Genomic DNA, 22,765 nt, shown 5'->3' with positions numbered 1-22,765 from the left:
AGCAGAAGCAGTTAACCTGCTTTAGCCTTTAAGTAAGGAGGCAGGGAACAAATTTAGTTTGTGATGACAGTGGTTGCTGTCCAGAAGACATGGACCGCAATGCATTTCTCCAGTGATTATTCTACAGTCTCTGTGGAAGGACAAAAAAATATAATCTTTTTCTACTTTTGCTTTGCAGATTCGAGTGGATGGCCCCACCAAGAACACGCTGGAGTATGAGATTGTGCAGGTGGTGGATGCTGGCCCCATATTACGGGATATGGCCTTTTCAGTGGACCATGAACACCTGTACATCATGTCTGAGAAGCAGGTAGGGCACCCCACCAGTCTGTGATGCTTTGAGAACTTTTAGCTTGATCGTAATACGGACATCAGAATTGCATCTGATATTCTGAGAGTGAATGCAACAAACTACTACTACAAAGATACTTATGCTTTGTTAATTATCTCATGGATTTTTGTGCTTAGATGCCATTAAATTTTTACACTGATGCAGATTATAGAGAGGCCAGGGCAGAGAACTAAGGGGGTAGAAACCACCCCCAGTATTGCCTTATGCAGTACACGTACTGCTGGCTACATGACAGGGAATTGCTGCTGCATATGCATACCACATTGCTCTCCACCCCCATCCAAACTGTGGATGCATCTGCCACAGATATGGATAGAGTGGGTAAGTGTAACACTGAATCATTCGACTCCAACTGGAGTATTTGGAGAAGCTGAAACCTCATTGAGGCTCAGTGATCTAGAGTGTGGGACATTGCTTGCCAGGGTACAGGCTAAGTTTAGGCTGAAATTCCTGTTGTGTTATTGCTATTATTATTGAAAATATTAGCAGCCAGATTTCAGGGAAGGGCCAATCTGGGTGTTCAGCGTGGAAGCCTGGATGATTTTCAGCAAAGTGCTTGGTCTTACAAAGTTTGCTGCTTGGCGTGGGAGGAGCAAGTGCAAACTTTGCATGAAGAAATTTATTGTATGTGATTAGTTTGTGGATGTGCAAGGACTTTAAGTTTTATAACTGGCTGATTCACATGTGCTTGTGAAGAGCTTTAGGATCCTCAGACAAAGGGGATGGGTGAGGGGCTGTGGCAGGGTGATGGCAGGTACCCTGCTGTGCAGTCTCGGTTCAGCTGGAAGCTGCCAGTCACCTCATACATTGGGGTTCAATGTCTCATTGAGAGAACAGTACCTACCTGCCCTTGGATCATGCAAGTAGCACCAAACATAAAACACCCACTTGGTTTCCTATTCCCTTGACAAGCTGCCTGGAGGATCTGTCTTGCTTGGGAGGACACGTTCCAGCAGCACTTTCTGAGCAGAGGGACATCCTCGCAGCATTGCCCAGCTCCCTAGCACCAAACTCCCACCCACACTTGTTTGCTTTGCTCCCACCCTCTGCCAGCATTGCGCTGCAGTGGCCAACAGCAGTCTCCGGGATGGACATGGCCTGCTCTGTTCCCTCCCCTCTCCCACCCTGCCTCTCCTAGGGATCATTAGAGGATGTCTAGGGACAGAGATTAAGAAAATGTAGGGTGTTGCTGCCCCAGACTGTCTTTTGCTATCACACTTTAGGGACTTACTGAGCCACAGATTGCACCTAATGGTCTTCTCTTCCAGAAAAGTATCCAATTGTTTTTTTTTTTCTTGGCTTATTTTGGGCTTTTCCATCATTTAGTGACCTCCACAGTTTAACTAGGCACTGTGAGAAAAAGTACTACATTTTTTTGAAGCCTGCTGCCTGACTGTATCGTATGATGCTCACTAATTCTTGTCTTCTACAAAGCAACAGTGAATAATCACTACCTCTTCACCCGCCATGATTTAAAGACCCTCCTCACATCCTCTTCAGGTGGCTGTTTTCCAGGCTGTGGCTCACACTGAAATTATTAACCTTTACCTTATCTGGGAGGAGTTTCTTCCTGGCCCGTAAGGCAAGGATATGTGTGTTTTTTGGGTGGTTAGCAGGGTTGCTGTGGTTCTTCCCAAGCTCTTGCCAAGGGGCAGGAGCTCAGATACTACTGACTGACTTCCCTTTTGCCTCCTGCAAAGGGATAGGGGAGTTATAGTTTCCAGGCTATTTATGACTGTCATTTCTTCTGCTGGAATCATTTTATTTAAAATGTTTTGTGTCTCTGTGAGGTCTCCTGTGTTTCCTGCCCTCTCCCTGGGCTATGAATATTTATACCTCAGATACGGAGCGGAGAGGGGAGCGGCTCCGTACATTCATCTTCATTAGAGAGGCTGCGAAATGACGATAGCTCTGGAGAAGGGATGTGGTGACAGAGTGGGCATTGCTGTCTCACCTGCTCCATGCCTGGCAAGGATGGGGTGTTATCTTCAGTGCCAAGATGGAACAGGTCCCAGCAACACCCTTGTCCACCAGTGAGTGGACCCACTGATGAGTGGACTCACCGATGGGTCCCTTCTCTAATGGGGCTTGGCAAAAGCTGAGGACAGTGACTGAGCCTGGTTGACCCTTTGAGGGTGATGAAGGGTGTGCGCAGGTCCCACGCTGGTCAGGAGGTGGCTTTACAGCATCACTGTGGATGGCCCTGCTGGGGCGGGAAGGTGGAGGCAGGTGATGAGCTCCTGGTTCTGCTGAGAGTCCTTGGACAAGACACTGGTCCTCTTTCTCACCCCTTTACTCCGCCTGTCCTTCCTCCTCTTTGAGCAGAATAGGGTTCCCCCCACAGTCAAAGCCCTTCAGTGTGACAATATGTCAATAATCAACCCGTTGACTTCAGAGTTGCCCAGAATGTCCTTTTTATGCAGTTTAGCAACAAGTCTCCTCAGATATCACCACTGGCTCTGTACAGGTCCTCAGATTTACAGGGGCCTGAAGGATGTTTATCTCCTTTGGGCTGGTTGGACTTTTAATGCACACTGGAGCTCTCTTGATTCTCTCTAAGACTAATGTATGCTACTCTGTCACACTGTTCACTCGATTCTTGCCTCCCAGTCCCTAAAAAATGAAACTTGGAATAAAAGTAGCAATTTATTTCCCCCCCAGGAATTTCTAAGAACATATTCTTGCTGATATTTTGACTGCCTGCACTTTCCTGATCGTTACACAAGCAGACTCATTTTGCAACTGGCTATTCTGAAGCACAGGTTAGGTAGTTTTCTTAAGGCCACAAGTTGTTGGAGGTGCTAGTTAGGGAACCCAGGAGTCCTGAGTCCCCTGTGATTTATCAGATCCTCTCCCCCCCTCTTTGAAGCCCAAGGGTGTCTGTATGGGAGAGGTTAGTGAAGAAGGTCATGGACGGTTATTATTTTAAATCTGATCTGATTTTGTGAAACATTCAACATGACATAAGCCTTTGTCTGTCTCTGATTTTATCTGCAGCGTAGCAAGCAGTGCAAATGACAGCGCTGCTGTCGTGGCAATGAGGTTGCTATCTGTGTGCTCATGATATAACGCACTTCAAGTGTTAGGATGAATTAGCATTTTCAGGGTCTTGGTGGGTAGAGGAGGGGTGGCTGAGAGTGGGCGCAGGCATTTGCCTTCGCTAGGAACAATAAGGCTGATGGTGCCTCCTGTAAGCATCACGAGTGGAGATGGGCGATTAGAGGGGTGATGGCTCCCTGCAACCTTTCCAAAGGCAGCCGGGGGCCAGGGCTGGTCCTAGTCGCTGGTGAAGGAGGTTTCCTCCTCCTGTGGGTTTTCAAGATGAAACCGGGGGCTTTCATCTTGAGCTATGCTCCACGGGTGCAATGATCCCCCTCTCCATGGAGGCTCCAAGGGGAAAGGAGAGCAGCTCAGCCTGCTGCCTGTGGCTGATACTGGTGCTTTCACACGGCGCCTCTGAACACCAAAACATGACAAGCAGTACTTGTCAGTGCTATCAGATGTGTGGCGCTCTTAGGAACAGGATGCAGCAGCCTTTCACTAGCAGAAGGGCTCCATTATATAAAAATATATATTTTATATGGAGATTGATTGAATGAGGCAGAGGGAAAGATTTGTCACCAAGACCCAGAGACACAGTATACAAAGGCTCCATTATTTCACCAAGGTGCAGGCATATAATAAAGCAGCGAGAACGTATGTTTCAAGTCCCTATTGACAGAGCAGGGAAGGATTGGTGCTTGTGCTGGATCTGTCAAGATTTATCAGATCTGCCATTTAGTCCCAGCCTTCACGAAGGGCATTGAGGGAGTTGCAAGCAGGACGGCTGCCTCCCATCAAGCAGGAGGTCTCATGCAGCGGTGGCCGGGAGGTAGCTGCTCCAGACTCTCATCTCCTCACTTATCTGTCCCTGCATCTCCCTCTCTTTGCCACCATCAATTTGGCAGGGTTTTTTTATCAGCAGTTTCAGTGCATCGAGGTGTTTTCCTTGGGGTCATGGGGATATTGGCACTTTGGAGGCTTGTACTGTTTCTTTTTCTGTCTTTCTGGTGTGTGGAGGACCTGAGAGCCCTCTGCCTCGCACACTGATCCGAGGGGATGGGAAGCAGATGGGAGATGCTGCTGGAGGAGAAGGCCAGCAAGGGAAGGATGTCTGCAGTTTTTTCTCTATCTCCTCTGCTTCCCAGCACACATGCATGTGCTTCTTCTGGTCCCTCCTCTTCTCAGACCCTCTTTCTGACTCTCTTTCTCTTCCCAAATGAGAGACCTGAGCCTACAAGCTCCTTAGAGGTCTCTCAGCGGATTGAGTTGAAATGCCTCTTTCACCCCTTTTCCACTATTCCTGCCTCTCTCTCAAATCCCATTTCTCTTTACTGCCCTGTCCTCTCATTTGCAGATTTGCAGCTTGTTTTCTGTTACTCCTCCTCTCCCTTGCATTTTCTCTCTCTTCCTTCCAGCTGCCTCCACACTGTGGGCCGACCATGTCTTCTTGCCTCTTTGAGGCTTCAGTGTTGAAGTGCACAAGCAGCCCAGCTATGGATGTCAGGATGGGCGTGATGCTCATTTTCATGGCATAGTATTGGACTAGTTTTTGGAAAACCAACTCGATCTCCCCCTAAATAACTCTGCTATTGCATGTCAGACTCCTGGACATCTCACAGTGCTGAGTGTGTTTTGCAAAGCTGACACAGCACCTGGAAGCAACTCCAAGACATGAGAATCTCGGCTCTCCTTTGATATAGCAGGATCAAAGGGAAGAGCTAGAAGAAGCGAACTTGAAGGCTCAAAAACCAGAAGGCAAACAGCAAGAGCCCCCAATTTATTATTATTAAAATTCCAAGGCTTTTGAGTTGCCTCCTGGTTTTGGTTTACTAACGGATAGGGAAGAGACTGTTCTGCAAACGTTTTATGAACGACCCTAAGTTTGACACAAGGAAGGATATTTGCTGTCCTCGCTGTGCAAGCAGGTTTGTTTTGTGCAAGTGAGTCAGCTTCTCACTCCTGCAGAAAGTTGTGCTTCTTCCCTGTAAACTAGCAGAATGACATCCATGATCTGAGAATAACTCCCATCTGAGTACTGCTATCGCTTCCTAAACCATTCACAGTATATCGAAGGTGAGACTGGTAGGGTCATGTATACCAGAAGCAGATGGGCGTTTTTGGGGCTCTTTTAAACTTTGCCAATGAAATATCAAATAAATATGCACTTAAACTAAAGCATGGCAGAAACTACATTTGGTAAAAATTAAGTAACAGTATCACAAATCATGTTGACAGGGTCTTTTGGGCCACTCTGTGTCTGTTTCTCATTAAAATGGGGAAGGTTTATACCTATTTGTCTCCTGAGATTTATTCTTCTTCCTTTTGCTGCTGAGTCACTATCTGCAATAGAATTATCTTGTGCAAATTAGCTGAAAAGGAAGAGGTAGTGACTGGTTAGTTTACTTCTGATTTCATGACCACTGATTAAAATCTGGTTTGCTGCTTATGCAACCATATCAATTAGTTAGAGCATTCATTAATAACTTTACTTAACTGCAGCTTAATTTCTTCGAATATGGTCTTTGCACAAGATTTCAATTAACATTAACTCCTGGTTTTGGAGTGTCTGTTTCCAGGGAATTGTCAGTCTGAGCTTGTCCCCTGGCTCAGGATCATAAACTTTAAAAATAACTCAAGGGTTTTGTTTGTTTATTTGTTTGCTTGGGTTTTTTTTTGTTTATTTGTTTGTAATCCTTCAGCTTGCATGGAGGCCATGTTTTTTGTCATTTGTCCAGGATTAGAAGAGACAAAAATGATTCTGTTTTAAAATGGGACACTGAGATTGTCCAATAATTTAGTGATTCCATGACCTGGAGAATTAAAAGAGGCAAAGCTGTCAAAGTCTGTCAAAGTTTTGGCACTGCTATAGCAGATGTCTATCATTTGACCGTGCTGTGTTGTAGGCTCTTGGGACAGTGGCTTTCGTTTTTGAAGGAGGTGCTACTGTGCATAGTGTGGAAGATGATCCAAATCCTCCCTCTGTGCACATCCACTCCTGGGAGATGCTCAGGTCTTCTGCAGGACTTCACTGTTCAACTGCTGAAAGCTGGGAAGGTGCTGACAATATATTTGCTTCCTTGGAGTAATTAATTCTTCAAAAGAGGGGGCCTGCCACCCATTTCTGTGCCAACCAGCCCTGCTCTTGGGCAGTCCTGCACAAAACGGGGAAGAACAGTTCCTAGAGTTTAGTCAATCTCTAGCAAGCAGTGAATTAAATCCCAGCTGCCAGTAAAGGCAACTTTTGTTCTCTCTGACTTCTTTCCTGCCCCTCAAATACCACTCAGCACCCTCAGCAACACCAGAGACTTAGTTCTGCTCTCCTTTGCATTTGCTCTCACCTATTTAAGGGCCCAATAAATGAAGTCAGATGCCCTGGGAGAAACGACAGAGGCATCCATGCTGCATGGATGCTCAGCTAAGGATGGAAAAGACACTGTGTGAGTGAGCATGCACTCGTTTGCGAGTGCCTGTATTTCTCAGCCAAGAATGATAAAAGCAATTTGGCCCACTGGCAAAACCACAGCACGCTGTGCTGCTGACTCTCTTGAAAAAAATTCCTTATCAACATAATGCACATTATGGCAAAAAGTCGTAGCTGAGCTTGATTTTTAACTCATTTGCTGCTAGCACATGGGTATCCTGGGAGTAAGTATCTGTGTGATAATTAAGGGAGTAGGGACTCCCTTAAGCTCCTGCTGGGTGGGTTGTGTGCTCCAGCAGGGAAGTAAATAACTCAAAGGCTGGGGTAAGGAGCTGAGGAAGTGTTTCAAGGTCTTGGCAATGCCCCAAATGAGCTGTCTTTGGGAAGTGAAGAATTTCCTCTGGGGGCTGTCTCTATCACATGAGATGCATGGGCATCTGGAATTTCATCTCCCCCTATCCCTGAGCCTTGGACTTTTCATACTCAAAGTAAGCTCTTTTTATGCCTTGGAAGTGTTTTTGTAAGCCAGTTTGGTACTGCATTCAAGTGCTCCCCTTTGCCCTTAAACGAGTACTATACTTCCATTTACAGCCTTGGCTTTTTAGTACACACCCCCAAGGAGGTCACTGGATACAAATAAGATTAGGTGTCTAATTCATATTTGGCTCTGTGAATATGTCCCTTGGTTTCTGCAGGGATGTCATCTCTTTTTGCTTGTGCTAAATAACCATCAGATATCTAGTCTGAGCTTGTCTAAAAACATCGGAGACAGAAAGGTTGCTTGGGAGAATAATTCATCTCCCCTTAATAGTCATCCTGCAGATAGAGGGGTGAATCCCTCTTTGGAAACACTGCTTTCTCTTGGTCCTGCCTCGAGGGAACCTAGAAGAGCTCAGGCAGTTTGGAGGGGACTAGCTGGGAGCAGTGTGATGGTCCTTCACAGGAAGGAAGGCTGCAACACAACATGCAGACTGGTATCCCCTTGCTTCATGCTTGGAGTAACTTATCCTTGCCAGGGCCCCGTCTCTTCCAGACCTGCCCTATCCTTGAGTAATGACTTCTCTGCAAGCACATTGCATTCATCGCCGACATCCAGCTGGGGGGGAGTGTATAAGTACAGCCGCTCAAGTACTTTGCTGTTTGAGTAATGTATCTTAGCCATGGGCAGAGCCTAAGCCCTGCTTGTTGACAAGACATGAATCCATGTAACTGTCCTCTATACCAGGACACTGCTGACAAAATTTTGCAGTGGAGGGGCAGAGGAGGCTGAAGCATCTTTGGTCATACCACAAGCCTGCGACAGAGCAGCGCACTGGAGCCGAGTCTCCCAGCTTCCCTGCTGGACTTTGGGCCAGCCTTCAGGATGCTCTTATGTTCATACAGATACATAAAACATGATTTAATGCCTTATATGTTCTTTCTTATTAAAAGACCTGTGTTCAGTCACCATGGTGGCATATTTGTGCCTGAATCCTACAGTTAGGCCTTTTTTAATGTGTCCTCCATTAGCTGGGACAGAGCTATGAGTTTCAGACTGCCATCCATGGAGCTGAGCTGCATTTGGCTTGAACTTCAGCATGCCTAATGTCAGCATGCATCTCTTTGCTTGCCAAAGAATAGTCCTCTCGCCAGGCTGCGTCCTCTGCAGGCTTCTGAAAGAGGTGGCCCAGGAGCAAGAGGATGAACGGAGACATTCAAAGGCACTGAGCTCCTGCAGAGGACGTTGTAACTCACCTTTGGAAGTCCTTGCCTCAAGGTATCACTGCGGTGGGCACAGTTGTAGGGGGCTGGCTGGAGTCATGATGCGAGGAATGAGATGGGCCACCCAGCCTAGCCAGCAGTCGGGGCTTCCCCCTCCTCTCGCTGGTGTTTTTAGATAGGAACATTGGTCCCTCTAACCCGTGGGGTCCTACACAACAGCTCTGCCTTCCCACAGTGAGAGCTCCCCACTTGCACAAAGGTCAAAAATAAGTAAGACTGGAGGAAAGAGTGAGCAATACCCATGAATGCAAATGGCATTTGTAGCGTCATTTCCCTGGGCGAGAAATGGCAGGGACTATCGATCCGCATGAGCAGATGACCAGTGGGAGGCTGTGCAGACGTTTCCCCTGGGGCACAGTGCCGTCCAGCACAGCTTTGCATGGGTCGTCTGGAAGTATTGATGGCAGTGTTGTGCCTCTGCGGATCAAACAGCCCGCTCAGCAGAGCTACTGCCTCGTTTGGGGGAAATGGGGCAGATCCTTGGAGTTAAACACAGCCCTCCTCTTTTTTTGACAAAAAATCTACTCCCATCCCTCTGAGCCCCACCAGAGTAGCAGGTTGTGGTTGCAGCTGGGAATAGGTCAGAGTATTAAGGGCAGCTCAAGGAATTTAGCTGCAAATCTGAAAATCTCCATCATCCCCTCCTCTGGCCCCTGACCCTGTAATAGAGCCAGAAGAAGGGGAGAAGAAAGAGAGGAAATCTAAGAAGCTGGTGATTACATGTGAAGCCTGGCAGATCTGTAATCCTGGACTCCATTAAACACCTGTCTCCTCCAATCTCACTGACAGCCAGGTCTCCTCCTCTCTGCTGCCTTGCACAGACCTTACATTTGCAGGTCACTTTAAAGCACAAGTAGTTAATCATCTCACTGTTTTGGTATTCCACTTGAGTTCAGCCTGGGTACCAGTGCTCCCAGGGAGGGAGGATTCTGGTAGAGCAAACGGAGGCCCTGACTCAGGAAAGCCTTGAGTGTAGGCATTTCCATACCTCTTGGGTTTAAGCTTTTAAATCCAGCAAATGCTTGAGTGCTTTTCCGAATCGGTGCCCTGCGGCTGTCAGTGACTCTCTCTTAATCATTGCATTTTAAATATGCCTCTAAAGTTGCTTCCATTGCAGGCTCATGTATCTTATTACTTTCTTTGAAGAAAGTATGTGGTCTCTTAGGGCATTTCCTTACACCATTAGTGCACAGAGTTATCATCTTATAATGCCTTTTCTATTTTATGTGTGATACCTTTGAACTCCTAAGTATGTTCCTTGTTAGCGGGGATTAATAGCCATTTTGTTGTTAGACTCAGGGAGAACTTTTTAAAGTGTCCTGCAATTTGCTGTGCCTTCTGCACACTTTATTTTGGTTCTTCCTTGCTTTAGGTTCCTGCTAAATATATCTGATCACTTTATACTAGCTGACATAGTCTCTATCCCTTGTGTGCTAGGGCCAGGCAAATCAAATCCAGCCCAGAATTTGCCCTTGATATGCAAGCTGATGTATATGTTCATTTCTATTAAAAGGGTACTTTAATGTCGTACAGTATTTTCCAGTTGTGATTGGAAGCAAGTGTACTCAAGTACCCTGAAAATGATCTTCTTGTAGTGTCTCCTAACTGGATGGAGAGGTAATGGGAATCCCTGATAGCTAACTCATTTTTGCCTTGCTTTGATTTTTTTTTTTTTCTTTTCCTTTAGGAAGATAGTTTGAGTCAGTGAGCTGAGCGCTTGGCCACGACTCTGATGTACAGGGTTTATTTGTATTTCTGTTTGTACTGCAGGCTTAGCCTGCAGAGTCCATGGAAGCACGCATGTGTAGATGGACAGTGCACTCCAGGGAGACACCCACTGCTGTAATAATGATCCCCTGAAGTCCTGACACGTAGCTGTGATTGCTTCCATATGACAAACACAGTGATTCCAGGGTTTTCTGGTGGTTGGAAAGATTTGAAAGAGCAGTTAGCTAATCAAGGCAGAAGGTTGTGCTGATAAGTCAGTAGGTGGCTGTCTGTCCTTTCAGTGGGTGTCGTACTCCTACAGGACCATTTGTCTGCCAAATGCCCCACACGCCATTGCCTGAATAAGAGTCAAAGTGAAGTTGAGAGTCTTTGAAACATGATCCTTAAACTCTTAGTCCTATTGTCTTGTCCCAGTCCAAGCACTATTCACTCCCACTCTGACTCCCTAGAAATCTTTTCCTCGAATTCACTTGATGAATGGGTTCTTCTTGTCCTCTAGACCTGAACTCCTGTGTATGAAACTGCTCTTATGTCAATTCTGTGAAAGCCTGGATCCATTAATGCCTCTGTGGTGTACTCATGAGCTTATAAAGTGATTTGGATTTGTTGAGGATGAAAGACTGTGTGTTAATATAAGATCATTATTCTTGTGACATAGTCTGGGCAGCTTAATCTGGAATGAACCTTCCATGCTCTTTTGAAATTCACTGATCAGTAGTTTCAGTCCCAAAGGGCACACGTAACCATGTGTTTCCTCGAAGCATCATGTCAGGAACATGTTTTGGTGAAGTGTCATCTCCAGGATGATTCATTTAAGTTTGGTTTCTGTGCCTGGCTTCACAGAGCACTGGCTTTACATCTGAGCAGGAGACGTAGGCAGAAGTTGGCACTGACCCCATCTCCATCAAAGCAAGGCATCCTCCTCAGGAACTATACCAGTATCTACAGTGAACCAGTGACCATTCTTTGGCCCTGAGACCAAATGGCACAGTATAACCTATGCCTGCAGAGCTCAGTTCTCTTACTCTCCTGAAAGAGGAGTAGCCCCATCCAAATTGGGTACCGGCAATGGTACCCCAAGCCAATAAAAACCCCAAGCCATTCTCGGACATTACCTGATAGACTGCTATTTGGGTTGTCAAACCCATGCAAGAGATCATGGAGAATTTAACAGTGCTCAGGCTCAGAGACTGCCTGTTTTGTTGGTAGTATAGATGTAGCTAAGGGGCTCAGTATCACTGCAGCAGTGCTATTTTCTTCTCCTTTGGCTTTGATCCTGAATCCCATCCACAGTTGTTTTAATGAGGAAGTACTCTGGAAACATCAAGTGTGTGACAGTTTTCCTAACAGGTGGAATAAGTTTGTTGTCAGACAGAGGAGGTGCCAGTAAAAAAAAGAAGGACTTGGACTAGAAAGCCAAGTCCTGAAATGTCATTAGACTGGTATGTCTGAACTGTGCCTCCTTGCAGAGGAGAGAGGAGAGGATGTCTGCCAAAGCAAAGGAGGAGGGAGAATGGAAGGTGTCCTGATGTCCGTTCTATTGGAGCAGGATCTGAAGGGCTTTGCTGTGCAGGTTTTTTGGGTGGGAACATTCCCAGTATAAGATCTGGAAGGGAAGATTGGAAAGTTTTCCAGTCTGGATGTCACCTGTGTGTCCTGTCTGGATGTCTGGTCTGATCCAAGTGAGGAGCTAGTCTGAGGAGAGACACTTGGATCAGACCTGCAAAGTCTGCTACTTTTGACCCAGCTATGTCAAACTGCAACAGAAGTAAGGGCTTGGAAGTCACATAGAGGAGGAGGAAACATCTCAAGAAGAGTTTGCAGGGCCAGCAGTTAGAGGAATCCTCTTTTGGCTTCTCCATGGAACAAACTGATCTCCCAGACATTGGATGGAGAATATGTACGTAACTCCCTGATTGCTATTTTTGCATTCCCTATAATTGTTTCTGAAAACAGTGTTGACATTTAGGCAAGGCTCTTCAGATAGCTGCTACTGCAAACATTGAGCGCTCTGAGCTTCCCTGTGTGCTCTGGCTGGGCTGAATTTTTTCATGTTTTGCTACAGACAGCTCAGAGCGAAATGTTAGTAAGGGACAAGACATCTTTCACCCACAGGATGTGGTGTCGAAACAAGCCAAGAGAGATTTGGAAACCCTCTGGTCTCCAAAACAGATGGGGAAACATTGTTATTTTCTTCTGAAGGGAGCTGTGTGCTCTGGTTTTCATAAACAGACCTCTCCGGCTCTCCCTGCTGTCCTCTTACCACCATGCATTCGTCACCAGGCAAAGAGGGGTGAAGAGGCAGGCAGCGGAGTTCACAGCCCAGGTCTGAGCAGCCTGTGGGATGTGGAGTACGAATCCTTACCCACTCCACCTCACTGTGCAAACCGAGCACCTTTGCATTCCTTGTGCCCTCACTCGGCACCCTTGAAACCGAAGGGCATTTGGCGACTGGATCAGGCCCAGAAGCTAGTCTAAAGAAAGTCTCTTCTTGCTCTCTGCGAGCTGCTTGACGTGTAAAGGAAACTCATCTCCTTCTGCCCTAAGACACCAAGGGTTGTTGGCTCCTTTCACGTGTCTGTGCTAGAATCGTCACCAAAATGGCCATTTTCCTTGCTGTTTCAGACTTTTTCTGTCTCTCCCTAAGAGCAATATCTACCCCCAAGGCTCTTGCCTCGAGCCATGAACTGGCAGGCTGGTCATTATAAACCGCTTGGCAGTGACGGATTATGGGGGGCTCCTTCACTATGCAAAATGTGGAACTGATTGTCTGCGTGACCCCATTTAACCTCAGGAATTCTGCGTTTAACCTGGCTTTAGACATAATAAACTCCAGCAATTAGCAGAGAAATTCACCGGTGACATGTCTAATTGATTGGAAATGCCAGTCCCCAATGAGACACGAAGCAGCCCTGCACTGGAGGGGAGCCCCCTGACAGACAGCAGCGTGGGCTGCCTTGGCGAGAGGGTCGCAGGGACACTTTTGTGAGGCAGGAAAATGCAGCGAAGGAATGTGAAGCATGCTGTAGGTTTGCTTTTCTTTCCAGCTATGCATGCTGCAGGTTTGCTTTTCTTTACAGCTAATGGACTTGGCGAACGTGCTATCCATCACTAATTATTTATCCCTTTATTCAGCACTTTCCTAAGGTTGAGCTCACACCTTCAGGAAAACACATCTAATCTCTACCCAGTTCATCTTAGCTATGTGCTTGCAAAGACAAACCCACCATAACCCCCTTCCTCAAATTCAGCTTTTTGCGCCCCACAGACGAGGCAGGTGTGAACCCTATTTGGGAGAACTGCTGTTCAGCGCTTCAGTAATATAATCCATTATCTTTTCTCAGGTCACGAGTTGACAATAGTTTATCTCTCATGGCGGTGTACAATTGCGATATCCCTTCCCTGGGCACTCATTTGTGTCTCTAAACTGACGACAGTTGAAAAAAAAATTAAATTTGGGGGGTTTTTTTTGGTGTTTAAAGTTGGATCAGTTCCCAGCCTGGCTCACAGCACATCCTCATGAGCATTTGTGTGCACACCTTGGAGGCTGGTACGCTGTGACACAGGAAAAGGAACAAGATGGGGGCAGAGGAGGGATTACCTTAATCAGATATTGCTGTATCTTCTGTAAATCATGGCCTCCCTCATTTCTGCAAGCTGTGAGCTGGTTGGAAAGTTAAGTTTGGTCAGTACCCATGCATGAAACTAAGAGGGAACATTGGCAGGCACTGGGAATCAATTTTCTTGTCTGTTAAATCATTATAATGGTACCTGGCACAGTCTCACCATGGGGCAGACTAGCTGTCTCCCAGACAGCTCCTGGACACGGTTCAGGGGTGAGCATGGCCAGCGACTTTTCCTAAGAGCTGGTTTGGTTGCAGCTGCTCTGTTTGCAGGCTAAAAAAATTTAATGTTGTGTACATGTGCTATTCAATACTCATTGGCCTTAGTTCCAGAGAGTAATGCTGAGCACGTTAAATTTACTAGTGCATATACAGCCTTACAGAATAGTATAAACACAGTGTTACATGATTTGTGTAGCTGGACAAAGTGTACCACTCCAAAGGCTAGGAGGTACTGTAAGCTGTTAGCCTGCACATTTAGTGCTCTTAGCTCATACTCTTAGCTCATCCTTTGAAATACTGATTAAGATCTGAGGTCTATCTATCATTTAAACAAGGGAAGCAGAGTGGGTACATGTTTGGGGAAAGCCCACCGGAGTGGACTTGCTCCATGGCTTGACCATGATCGACATGTAATTAGCATGATTCCTGCTTTGGTTTTACCCTGTGCCAGTCAGCACTCTTCCAGGCAAGGATCGGGAATACCAAGACTGGTCCCAGGGGCAGTAGAGACACATCAGCCCCTTTTTCTGAGGAAAGGCGAGGACAGGAAAATTTAGGGGTGCATGGTGTCAGTTGTCGTCAAAGCTATAGAAGGGTCCTTGGCCTATTTCATTTAGTGCTGTGGACTTGACCTTGGTGGATAACAGCCCGCTGCTGTTAGCTCTTCATGAAGACTCTCCATTCGCTAACACAGAGCAAATCGATGGGTTGATGGGGATGTCTGGTGTCTCACAACCAGCTGGTGACTCCTGCTGTTTTTGAGATGTCAAGAGTTTGCCCTGCCCCTGCACACCCCAGGCTGGTTTGCCTGGGGGGGCACCACCCACTCCCAGCGAGGGGAGGCTCTGGAAACCAACCTGGGGCTTCAGGGACGCTTTTAGACCCTGCACCACTAAATTAAAAAGGGAAAAAGAAATATGGTGACAACACCATATGCACTGAAGCATCCTGTGGAGATTGCGGAGTCTCAAAACAAACATTAGATGTGTAAACAGTGTAGCAGCATTCCTTCACGAGGGGAGCTGCAGATCCATTTATTGCCTTCTGATCATTTATTTTCATTAATTTTCATAGCTAAACAGATAAAAGTGCTTGTGGCGAATATTGTAGGCTCTCCCCACTCCCACACAAGCCAAATAACCTCCCTTTTTCTCTACCAGCCTATCTTTCTTTTTAAACTGACAATCAATCCACCTACTACTAGTTGTAGCACAAAGTTTATACAATCAACTGTTTACACCGACTCCTGGCCCCTGTCTTCCACAGGGTTGTATTCACTTACCATCAGGGTGTTATTCTTTCTACTTAGAGGAACAACAAAAACTTGGAGATGTGCAGAAAGATCTTTTAAATATTGAAGTCTTCTCATTTGACTTATGTGTATGTGTTTATAGATGTCTTTGTTTGCTTCCTTGTGCAGCTGCTTAAGGGACGGAAGGAGAATTCACCCATGGTAAAGAATTGTAGTTTTGAATCTTTTTTTCCCTAAGTAAAGGGAATATTTGTGGGTTTTAGCATTGCCAGTTTCCCTCTAGGGTCTTGCAAAAACAGTCAGCTTCTTTACTGGCCAGATGAAATTTTCTTCTTCGATTGGGTCAGAACCCTGGAAATATCCTGTGTATTTCAATGGGATGGTGTTTGTTTTTCTTGCTCCCGTTTGTTTCTTTCTGCCATCCTGCATCTCCACAATATTATCTTTTCTTCTCCAGTGAAAAGTTACCCTGAGTTTAGTGCTGAATTTTTGGAGAAAAAATGTTGGCCTGATTCTGTGATTTGCAGTTACCCTGGGATGCTGCCCTTTTTGCTGATGACTGTGAGAGAGGTCAAGTGGAACATAGACCCAATGTAGTTATTTATTGTCTCCTTATTGATTTCTTAAGAGTCAGAAGTCCAATCTACAGCTTTCAGAATATTTGTGACATACCAAGACAATTCATCCAGGTTACTGCCTTTTCCCAAATTCCCTGTTTCTTGGGTCAGATTGGGAGCAGGCTGTGGGTGAATGAATTTGCTCTAGTGGCAGCAACTTCCCTGCATCTTTCACTCATCATGTAATAGGTTTGTTGCAAGAGGATAAGGGTGACTGGGGGGATAAAGCACAAATTCTTGTGATTACAGCTTCTGGCTGTAATATCTCCTAGGAATGTGCAGTACTTGTGACATATAGCAAACATATAAATTCTGGACCTACTGCACATTTGTAGATCTGCTGTACTGCTCATGCCAGGTCATGGGAAAAGGGAAAAGCCAAGTCATATAGGTGTTACCTGGCACTTCTCCTCTCTGGCTGAAAAAAGGAGGCACCATTGCCCTAACATAAGAAACTCGCCATCTGTGAGGGGTTAGACAGATTTTGGCAAGCCCCAAAACACTTAACAGCCAGAGCAGAGAATCAGGCTTAGTTTTTCCAGCTGTAATGATTTGTAGATGATAAAAAACATATAGCCTAATTGTTGTATGACGAACCAACATGCAGCATTTTGTACATATATATCCAGGCACGACCCCACAGGATTTTATAAAATATGAGCCTTGTTCTGTAGTCCCTTTGTATGATCAAAGTCTTCCAAAGTTACTGGCATCTTTGGGTGCCCAAATATATACTTATGTATTTAAAGAAGTATATAGAAATCGCCACATCTGCCTGGGAAGTACGTTTGGGATAGAAGGCAGCATGTGTTTGGCAACACACTCTACTATTATACTAATGCGTCCACAAATGCACTGGGAGGCTGGTGCGTGGCTGTTTGGATAATGGAGCGGCTGGGCTAATAGAATTAGGATTGCATTCACAGCCTGAATGGGGAGGAGGGGAACTGTCCGTTTCGGTCTTCCCAAGCATCTCCTGACATCTTATTCCCCCCTGACAGCCGAAGAAGGGAAGAGGGAAAGGGGGAGGTCTGCAATAGGAGAGAATAAAGCCTACTGCGCTGACATGATGCTGGTGATTTCTGTCCCAGCTAACAAGGGGGGGACCAAAGCACTGTGGGGGATGCCTTCCTCTGGGCAAGGCTTGTGAGCAGAGACTCCAGCAGAACGGAGTCGCTCTCGTGCGTCACAAACCAATCTCCCCTTGGAAGGGACAAAGTCAGAAATGAGTTTTGTCGCTTGGGCTCCAGACAGCAAACAACCATGATTTAATTAACCCAAAGGGCCCTACTGGCCTGTCTTTGAGAGCTCAGGACACTGCAATGTGCAGATGAGTGGAGGCAGGATGTAGCATGAGGGGAGAAGAAAGTGAAGACAGGTGGCCGTTGGACCATCAGAAGCCATCTCAAAACACTTTGCTTTTCACAGCCAAAAGCCCTTTACAATTAGTGATGATATGATTTACATTTACTTTACAGCATCTGCATAATGGAGTATAATGCACAGAAAATTCAGTCACGGGCTTCTAAAAGCTTTTGGGGATTGACAATTCCCACGGAGCAGGAAATCTCCCTTTTACTGCAATGGGAAGTGAGTCCGGCCTTTACAGAGAATGTGTTTATTGGCTAAAGCAGAGCTCAAGTGCCAGAAATCTACCTACTAAGCTCTCTGACCTGTTAGCTGTATTTGCGAAGTGCCCATCATCAAAGTCCCTTTAAAGGCTTTCCCTTTCTTTTCCTCTCTTGTGATGGATTCATTGGGACCTTGGACTTGTTGGTCTCCAGGCACTTCCCTTGGGCAGGAGGCTTTTCATCCCAGCGGAACGAAAGACAGATGAACGATACTTGCTGTCAATTAGGTGGAAGACCAGGGACTGCTGAAAGCTGAACTGTCTCTACCCACATGTGGCAGGCTTGGTGGGCAGGTTTGCTGTGCGAGGGATCATTCTTACTTGCAGAAAGTCACCTTGGCCAAGGACCTGTGAAATTTTAATGCTCCCCACCAAATATTGACTCTGTGAGGGCATCTGAGTAAGCCTTTTATGGAGAAGTCAATAGTTGTCTGATGTTTCAGTGGATAATGTTGCTTTTCTCTGAATTTTCACTGGATTCTGTTGGCCTCTACCAAATTTGCTCGGCAGTATCCGAAGCAAGAAAAAAATATGATTAGAAGGAAGTGTTCCCTCTGGAGGCTGGTCAACACCACTTCTGTCTGCAGAAACGTTGTCTACTTCTCCCTGCCTTATGAAGTCCTTTCGCTGTGCGCACCCCACTCAAGTCAGCAGCACATGTGAGCCCTGCAACTGGGCCTGAGTGTAATCACTTTCAGCACTGGGCAACCCTTTTCCATTTGGCTTTCCAGGATTCTGCTACAGGATATGTAAAGTCAAAACTCAGGTGTTCGGATACCACTGGTGACAGATGCAGTAGAAAAACCATGCTAAATACAACACTACCAGCAGTTTTGCATGAGCAGTGTGGTTCTTCTTCCTATTGGAGATTATGGCAGAACAATCCTGCTACTCCATCAAGAGCTGACTTGAGTGGTTCTCATCTGTCCACTAGGTAAAGAAGCCCTGGATTAGATTTTAAATAGGGAAGGCACACTAGTAGATGTCTTTCTGCACTCAAGCTAATCAGTTAAATCCTGCAGCAAAGACTCCTTTCTGCCCCTGTAGTATGATAACTCTGCCATCTTGGGCAATTCAGCATCTGCCCTGTACAGACCTGAGATGCAGAAGTATCCCAGTGGGCTAAAAGTAAATATATTACCTTTCAGGTAGCAAAAACAATGCTGCAGGTTAAATTCTGTAAGTTTACCATCCATTTGGGTCTCAAGTTGACTCTTAAAAGAATAAACCTGTAAACAGTGTAGCACCAATATATTGAACAATTAAAGCACTTGTTTTCAATTGCAGTTGATATTCATTATATTTTAGTTTACAGTGTAAGCAGGGCAGCTATCAAAATGAGTGATAGAAGGAGCTAATTTATATTTGTTTGTGCCTGTAGGAGCTAGAAACTAAACCCAGATGTGCAAGGAGAGGTAGAAGCCTTTTATTTCAATGACAACATAGGTGTCTGAATAACTGTAGGAATCTGGACTTAAAACAAATGCAAAGGATTTGCTTTGAGGACTAAATGGCACAGGACTTTTGGGTTCATTTACATTGCTCTTTTAAATTTACTCAGATCAGGAGTAAACTTTTGAATAAATCTCCCAGCTGTCTCCACTTACCAGCTTTGGTTCTCACCTGGCAATGGCTCAGATTGTGTCAACTGGTCTCTTTTTGGACAGCACTAAACCAAAAGCTATGCCCCAGGACCATGGCTAATGCTGATGGGTGTTCAGTCCATGCAACCAGAATGGGTATCTCTTGAAGTAAACCCCCTGAAACATACACAGTTTGTGAACTGGAAACATATGCAATGTGTACATTGGGTCCACAGCTCCTCTGAAATCTACAAATCTGCTTCTGCTGCACCTCACTACTTACTGTTTTATATCTGCTCCTCGGACAAGGCTTGCGGATCCCTTGTGGATCTTCACTCACCAGAGCTCATCTCGTCTCACCTGGATGCTCGGATTTCTGGCTGATGCTTTAGCTGCTCTGTGGCATACCTGAAAGACACTCACACCTTGGGCTGAGGTTTTTGTGGTGGTCACGTCAACCCTGGATACCCACCACCAAAGCACTGCAGAACAGGATAGCCTGGCATGTCGGCAAGTCTGCACAATATTTCTTTGGCCAAGAAAAAAAGCGAGTGATGCTTGTATGAACAGTGACATATTTAAAAGGTGTCTCCACTTAACTGGAGGTCATAGTCTATATTCTCTGTGAGTGGTGGCATCATTTCATAAAAAAGCTTTTTCATTAATTAAAGTCCCTTAACCTTGAATCATGCTCAGGCTTTGGTATAGAAGTTTCATTTTTCTGATCAATATATATTACCATATTTCCTAGAAAGAAGCTTTCACCCCCTCACTTAATTAGCAGATGAAGCTAACTGCGTGCATTTGAAAGCATTTTGTGCCTCTAATATCCATTAACTAGATCAGAGTTGCAATTTTCCTGTCCTTATGGACTTTTGTCCATATCAGTAACCCAAAGGAATATAAAGCATTGCTTGTTCTCATTCAAATGACATTTCAATAAATGCCAGGGGGAAGATCACACAGACCACTAAGGGCCACCTACAGACAGGCTTCTCTGGCAAGTGATGAGGTGAGGCACTTAGGGCAGTTAACTTCCAGGCAGGGAGGAGCACTTAGATCTCCCACTACTCAGGGTCAGCAGATCGTGTACAGTTGGTAGAGAAGCCTGACTTTGTTATGCACGTATGGCAGATAAATATATCCCAACCCATCTTTCTTCTCAGTCATTGTCTGGAGAGCCAGTCTGGATTGTTCACTTCTCTCTGGACCATAGATGTTAAAGTGGGTGGTCTGAATTTATCCTTAAATTTCTCTGTCGCAGCTCCCCACCTGGAAAAAGGAGATAATGTTTCCCTTGGGCTAGTCCCATCTACCAGCTCCTTTCAGAAGGGTCTGGCATTTATCTGCGTGTAGTACCCTGGGCTGCTGATCTTCATGAGGTTTCCAGGCAGGAACATGGTTATTAATTTATCCATAATATTAATGGAATCGTGGAAGAGGGGGAATTGTTTTATCTCAAAACTCTTCCTTCTCCTCCAACTTTCTACGCTCTGGGGGGGCTTTAGGGATTGTGGGCACTTAGCATCCAGGGGCAGAGCCCTGCAGGTGGACTCACACACCAACAAAACTTTCTTCTTTCCTCCCACTGGGCTGGATTTAATATTCTTGTTTCAGTCCCTTTGTACTGACAACCTAAAAATTAATTGCCTGTGCACATGAGAGGTGAATGACCAGATGCCTGGAAAAGCACAACAGAATTATTGAGTGATTCTGCTTTAATTAAGTGCTTCAGAGAGCTGGGATTGGTGGGGCCCTGTGCTTGGTGCCAGTAGCATCATTGAGAGGATGTGAAGGAACGGCTGCTGCCAAGGGATGATGGAAGTTACTCGAGGAATATAGAAAGCTATTTTAATGCTGCGTTCCTTTGAGAAAGCTAGAGCAATAGTCAATAACCATAAAATCACTGGGGCAAAGCTGCAAACACACCAGGGGCATCTCTCAAGCACTTAGCTCTGAGAAAGGAGGCCTTTTATCAATGAGAGGAGAGCACAGCAGACCAGCGGCTGTGAATTGTCTGCCAATAGGGAAACATGCAGCACAACCTCTGCCTAAAGTTGTCACCATTCAAATCACCCAAGAGGGAGCAATTCTGGGGGTCCAGACTTCTGAGTCTACTCCCTACTGAGCTACTCATTTTCTAAGGCAAGATGGGTAAAACAGTAAACACCCCTGCACGCCTTGGTTTCTGTGACATGAAAAGCAGGCTGGAATAACCTCTTACGACAGTAAACAGCGTGAAACTGGTGTACAGCGTCCTAGTTAACAGACCACAGTACTGGGATTCCCAACACTGGAATGTGGCCATGTCAGGGTTCTTGCACAACCTTCTGCAAACTGTATCATGGTGGTTCCCATCCTCACTCAGCAGAGCACAGGCCGCCAGGGTCAACATCACTGAATTCATCTCTGTATATTATAAATATACTGCAAGTGACCTGTTCACGTAAAGTGCCCCTACAACACCTGGTTTTCCAAGGCCCTGTTTGTTTCTCCCCTTACCTTTCTGGAAAAAAGGGAAGGTTCATGGCCCAAGAAGCTCAGGAGCTCAGAACTGGAAGTGTGGGCCTTAATTTATAAGAGCTTCAAGCCACGCTAGTGGAGGATGCTATCCAAGGGGAAACCCTTGGTGAAACAGCTCCTACAAAGTCAGATGGCTACCAACAGTGGCTTGCACTTCACAGCCACATTCACTCTCTTTGCTTGTCCTTCCTACTGCTTGCTCAAAAGAGGCTTAGAGCAATGTGGCTGTCACTGGTGGTGTTCAGCTTGCAGAGGAATTGCTGGGACATGGTGGCTCCATGGTAATGCATCCACCCTTCTGGACTGGGTGCCCGTGTGCTAATGAGCTGTGGGTAGAGCAGATGCATTTAGGCAGAAGCGGTGGCATTCATCTCACCTAACAGCAATGTGTTTGTCTCCGTGACCGCAAGGAGGGCAAGAGAGGGTCAGATACAGGCAGAGAGACGCTCAAGGTTCATAAGGGGTTAAACAGAATAGGTTTAATGAAGGACTTGCTTACACTACAAATTGCACGGGGAGCCCTGGGAACCGTGAGGAGTCGCTGGCAGGAGGCTGCTGGAGGCATGGGTCGGACACCCAGGCAGAACTTGACTCGTTGTTCGTAAGGGCCCCTTAAATCTACTAGAACTATTTCCTTATCTCAGCTGTGCTAACCTTGAGTAGCTACTGCCCAGAAAGCAGCTAGACGCTGTTGACAAAATGGAATATGTATGCCTGGCCCTGATGGGAATTTGGTAGGCGTGTAGTTTCACACGCTGGGTGTACTCTGTCAGTCATTGACTCCTCGCCAGATCTTCCGCAGGTGTTCTCACTACAGTCTCCATCAGGATGAAGCATCCAGACTCCTGCTATTGGCAGGAGAGAGAAATTGGTCCTTTCATAATGTAATGTAATGTACATTACATTATGGATACATAATGTACATAATGTACATTACAATGGATGTAATACACTTGGCTTCCTGAACGTTCAAGCTTAGGATGGCATGAACAGGCCTCAGCAGCAGCAACA

At 45.9% G+C, this 22,765-nt stretch overlaps 1 protein-coding gene across 1 annotated transcript in view; it reads left to right on the top strand.

Moving 5' to 3' along the window:
- PLXNA4 (plexin A4) overlaps positions 1-22,765 on the top strand; it is a 466,063-nt gene that overhangs the window by 237,983 nt on the left and 205,315 nt on the right. The window contains exon 5 of the mRNA XM_067317539.1: positions 179-310. Coding sequence (XP_067173640.1) covers positions 179-310 — 132 coding nt within the window. The remainder of the gene's footprint in view (positions 1-178; positions 311-22,765) is intronic.

Source organism: Apteryx mantelli, chromosome 1 (assembly GCF_036417845.1).
Source record: "Apteryx mantelli isolate bAptMan1 chromosome 1, bAptMan1.hap1, whole genome shotgun sequence".
NCBI classification, from domain to species: Eukaryota; Metazoa; Chordata; class Aves; order Apterygiformes; family Apterygidae; genus Apteryx; species Apteryx mantelli.
The sequence above is the reverse complement of the archived record's forward strand: the minus strand, read 5'-3'. Positions and strand labels throughout refer to the sequence as shown.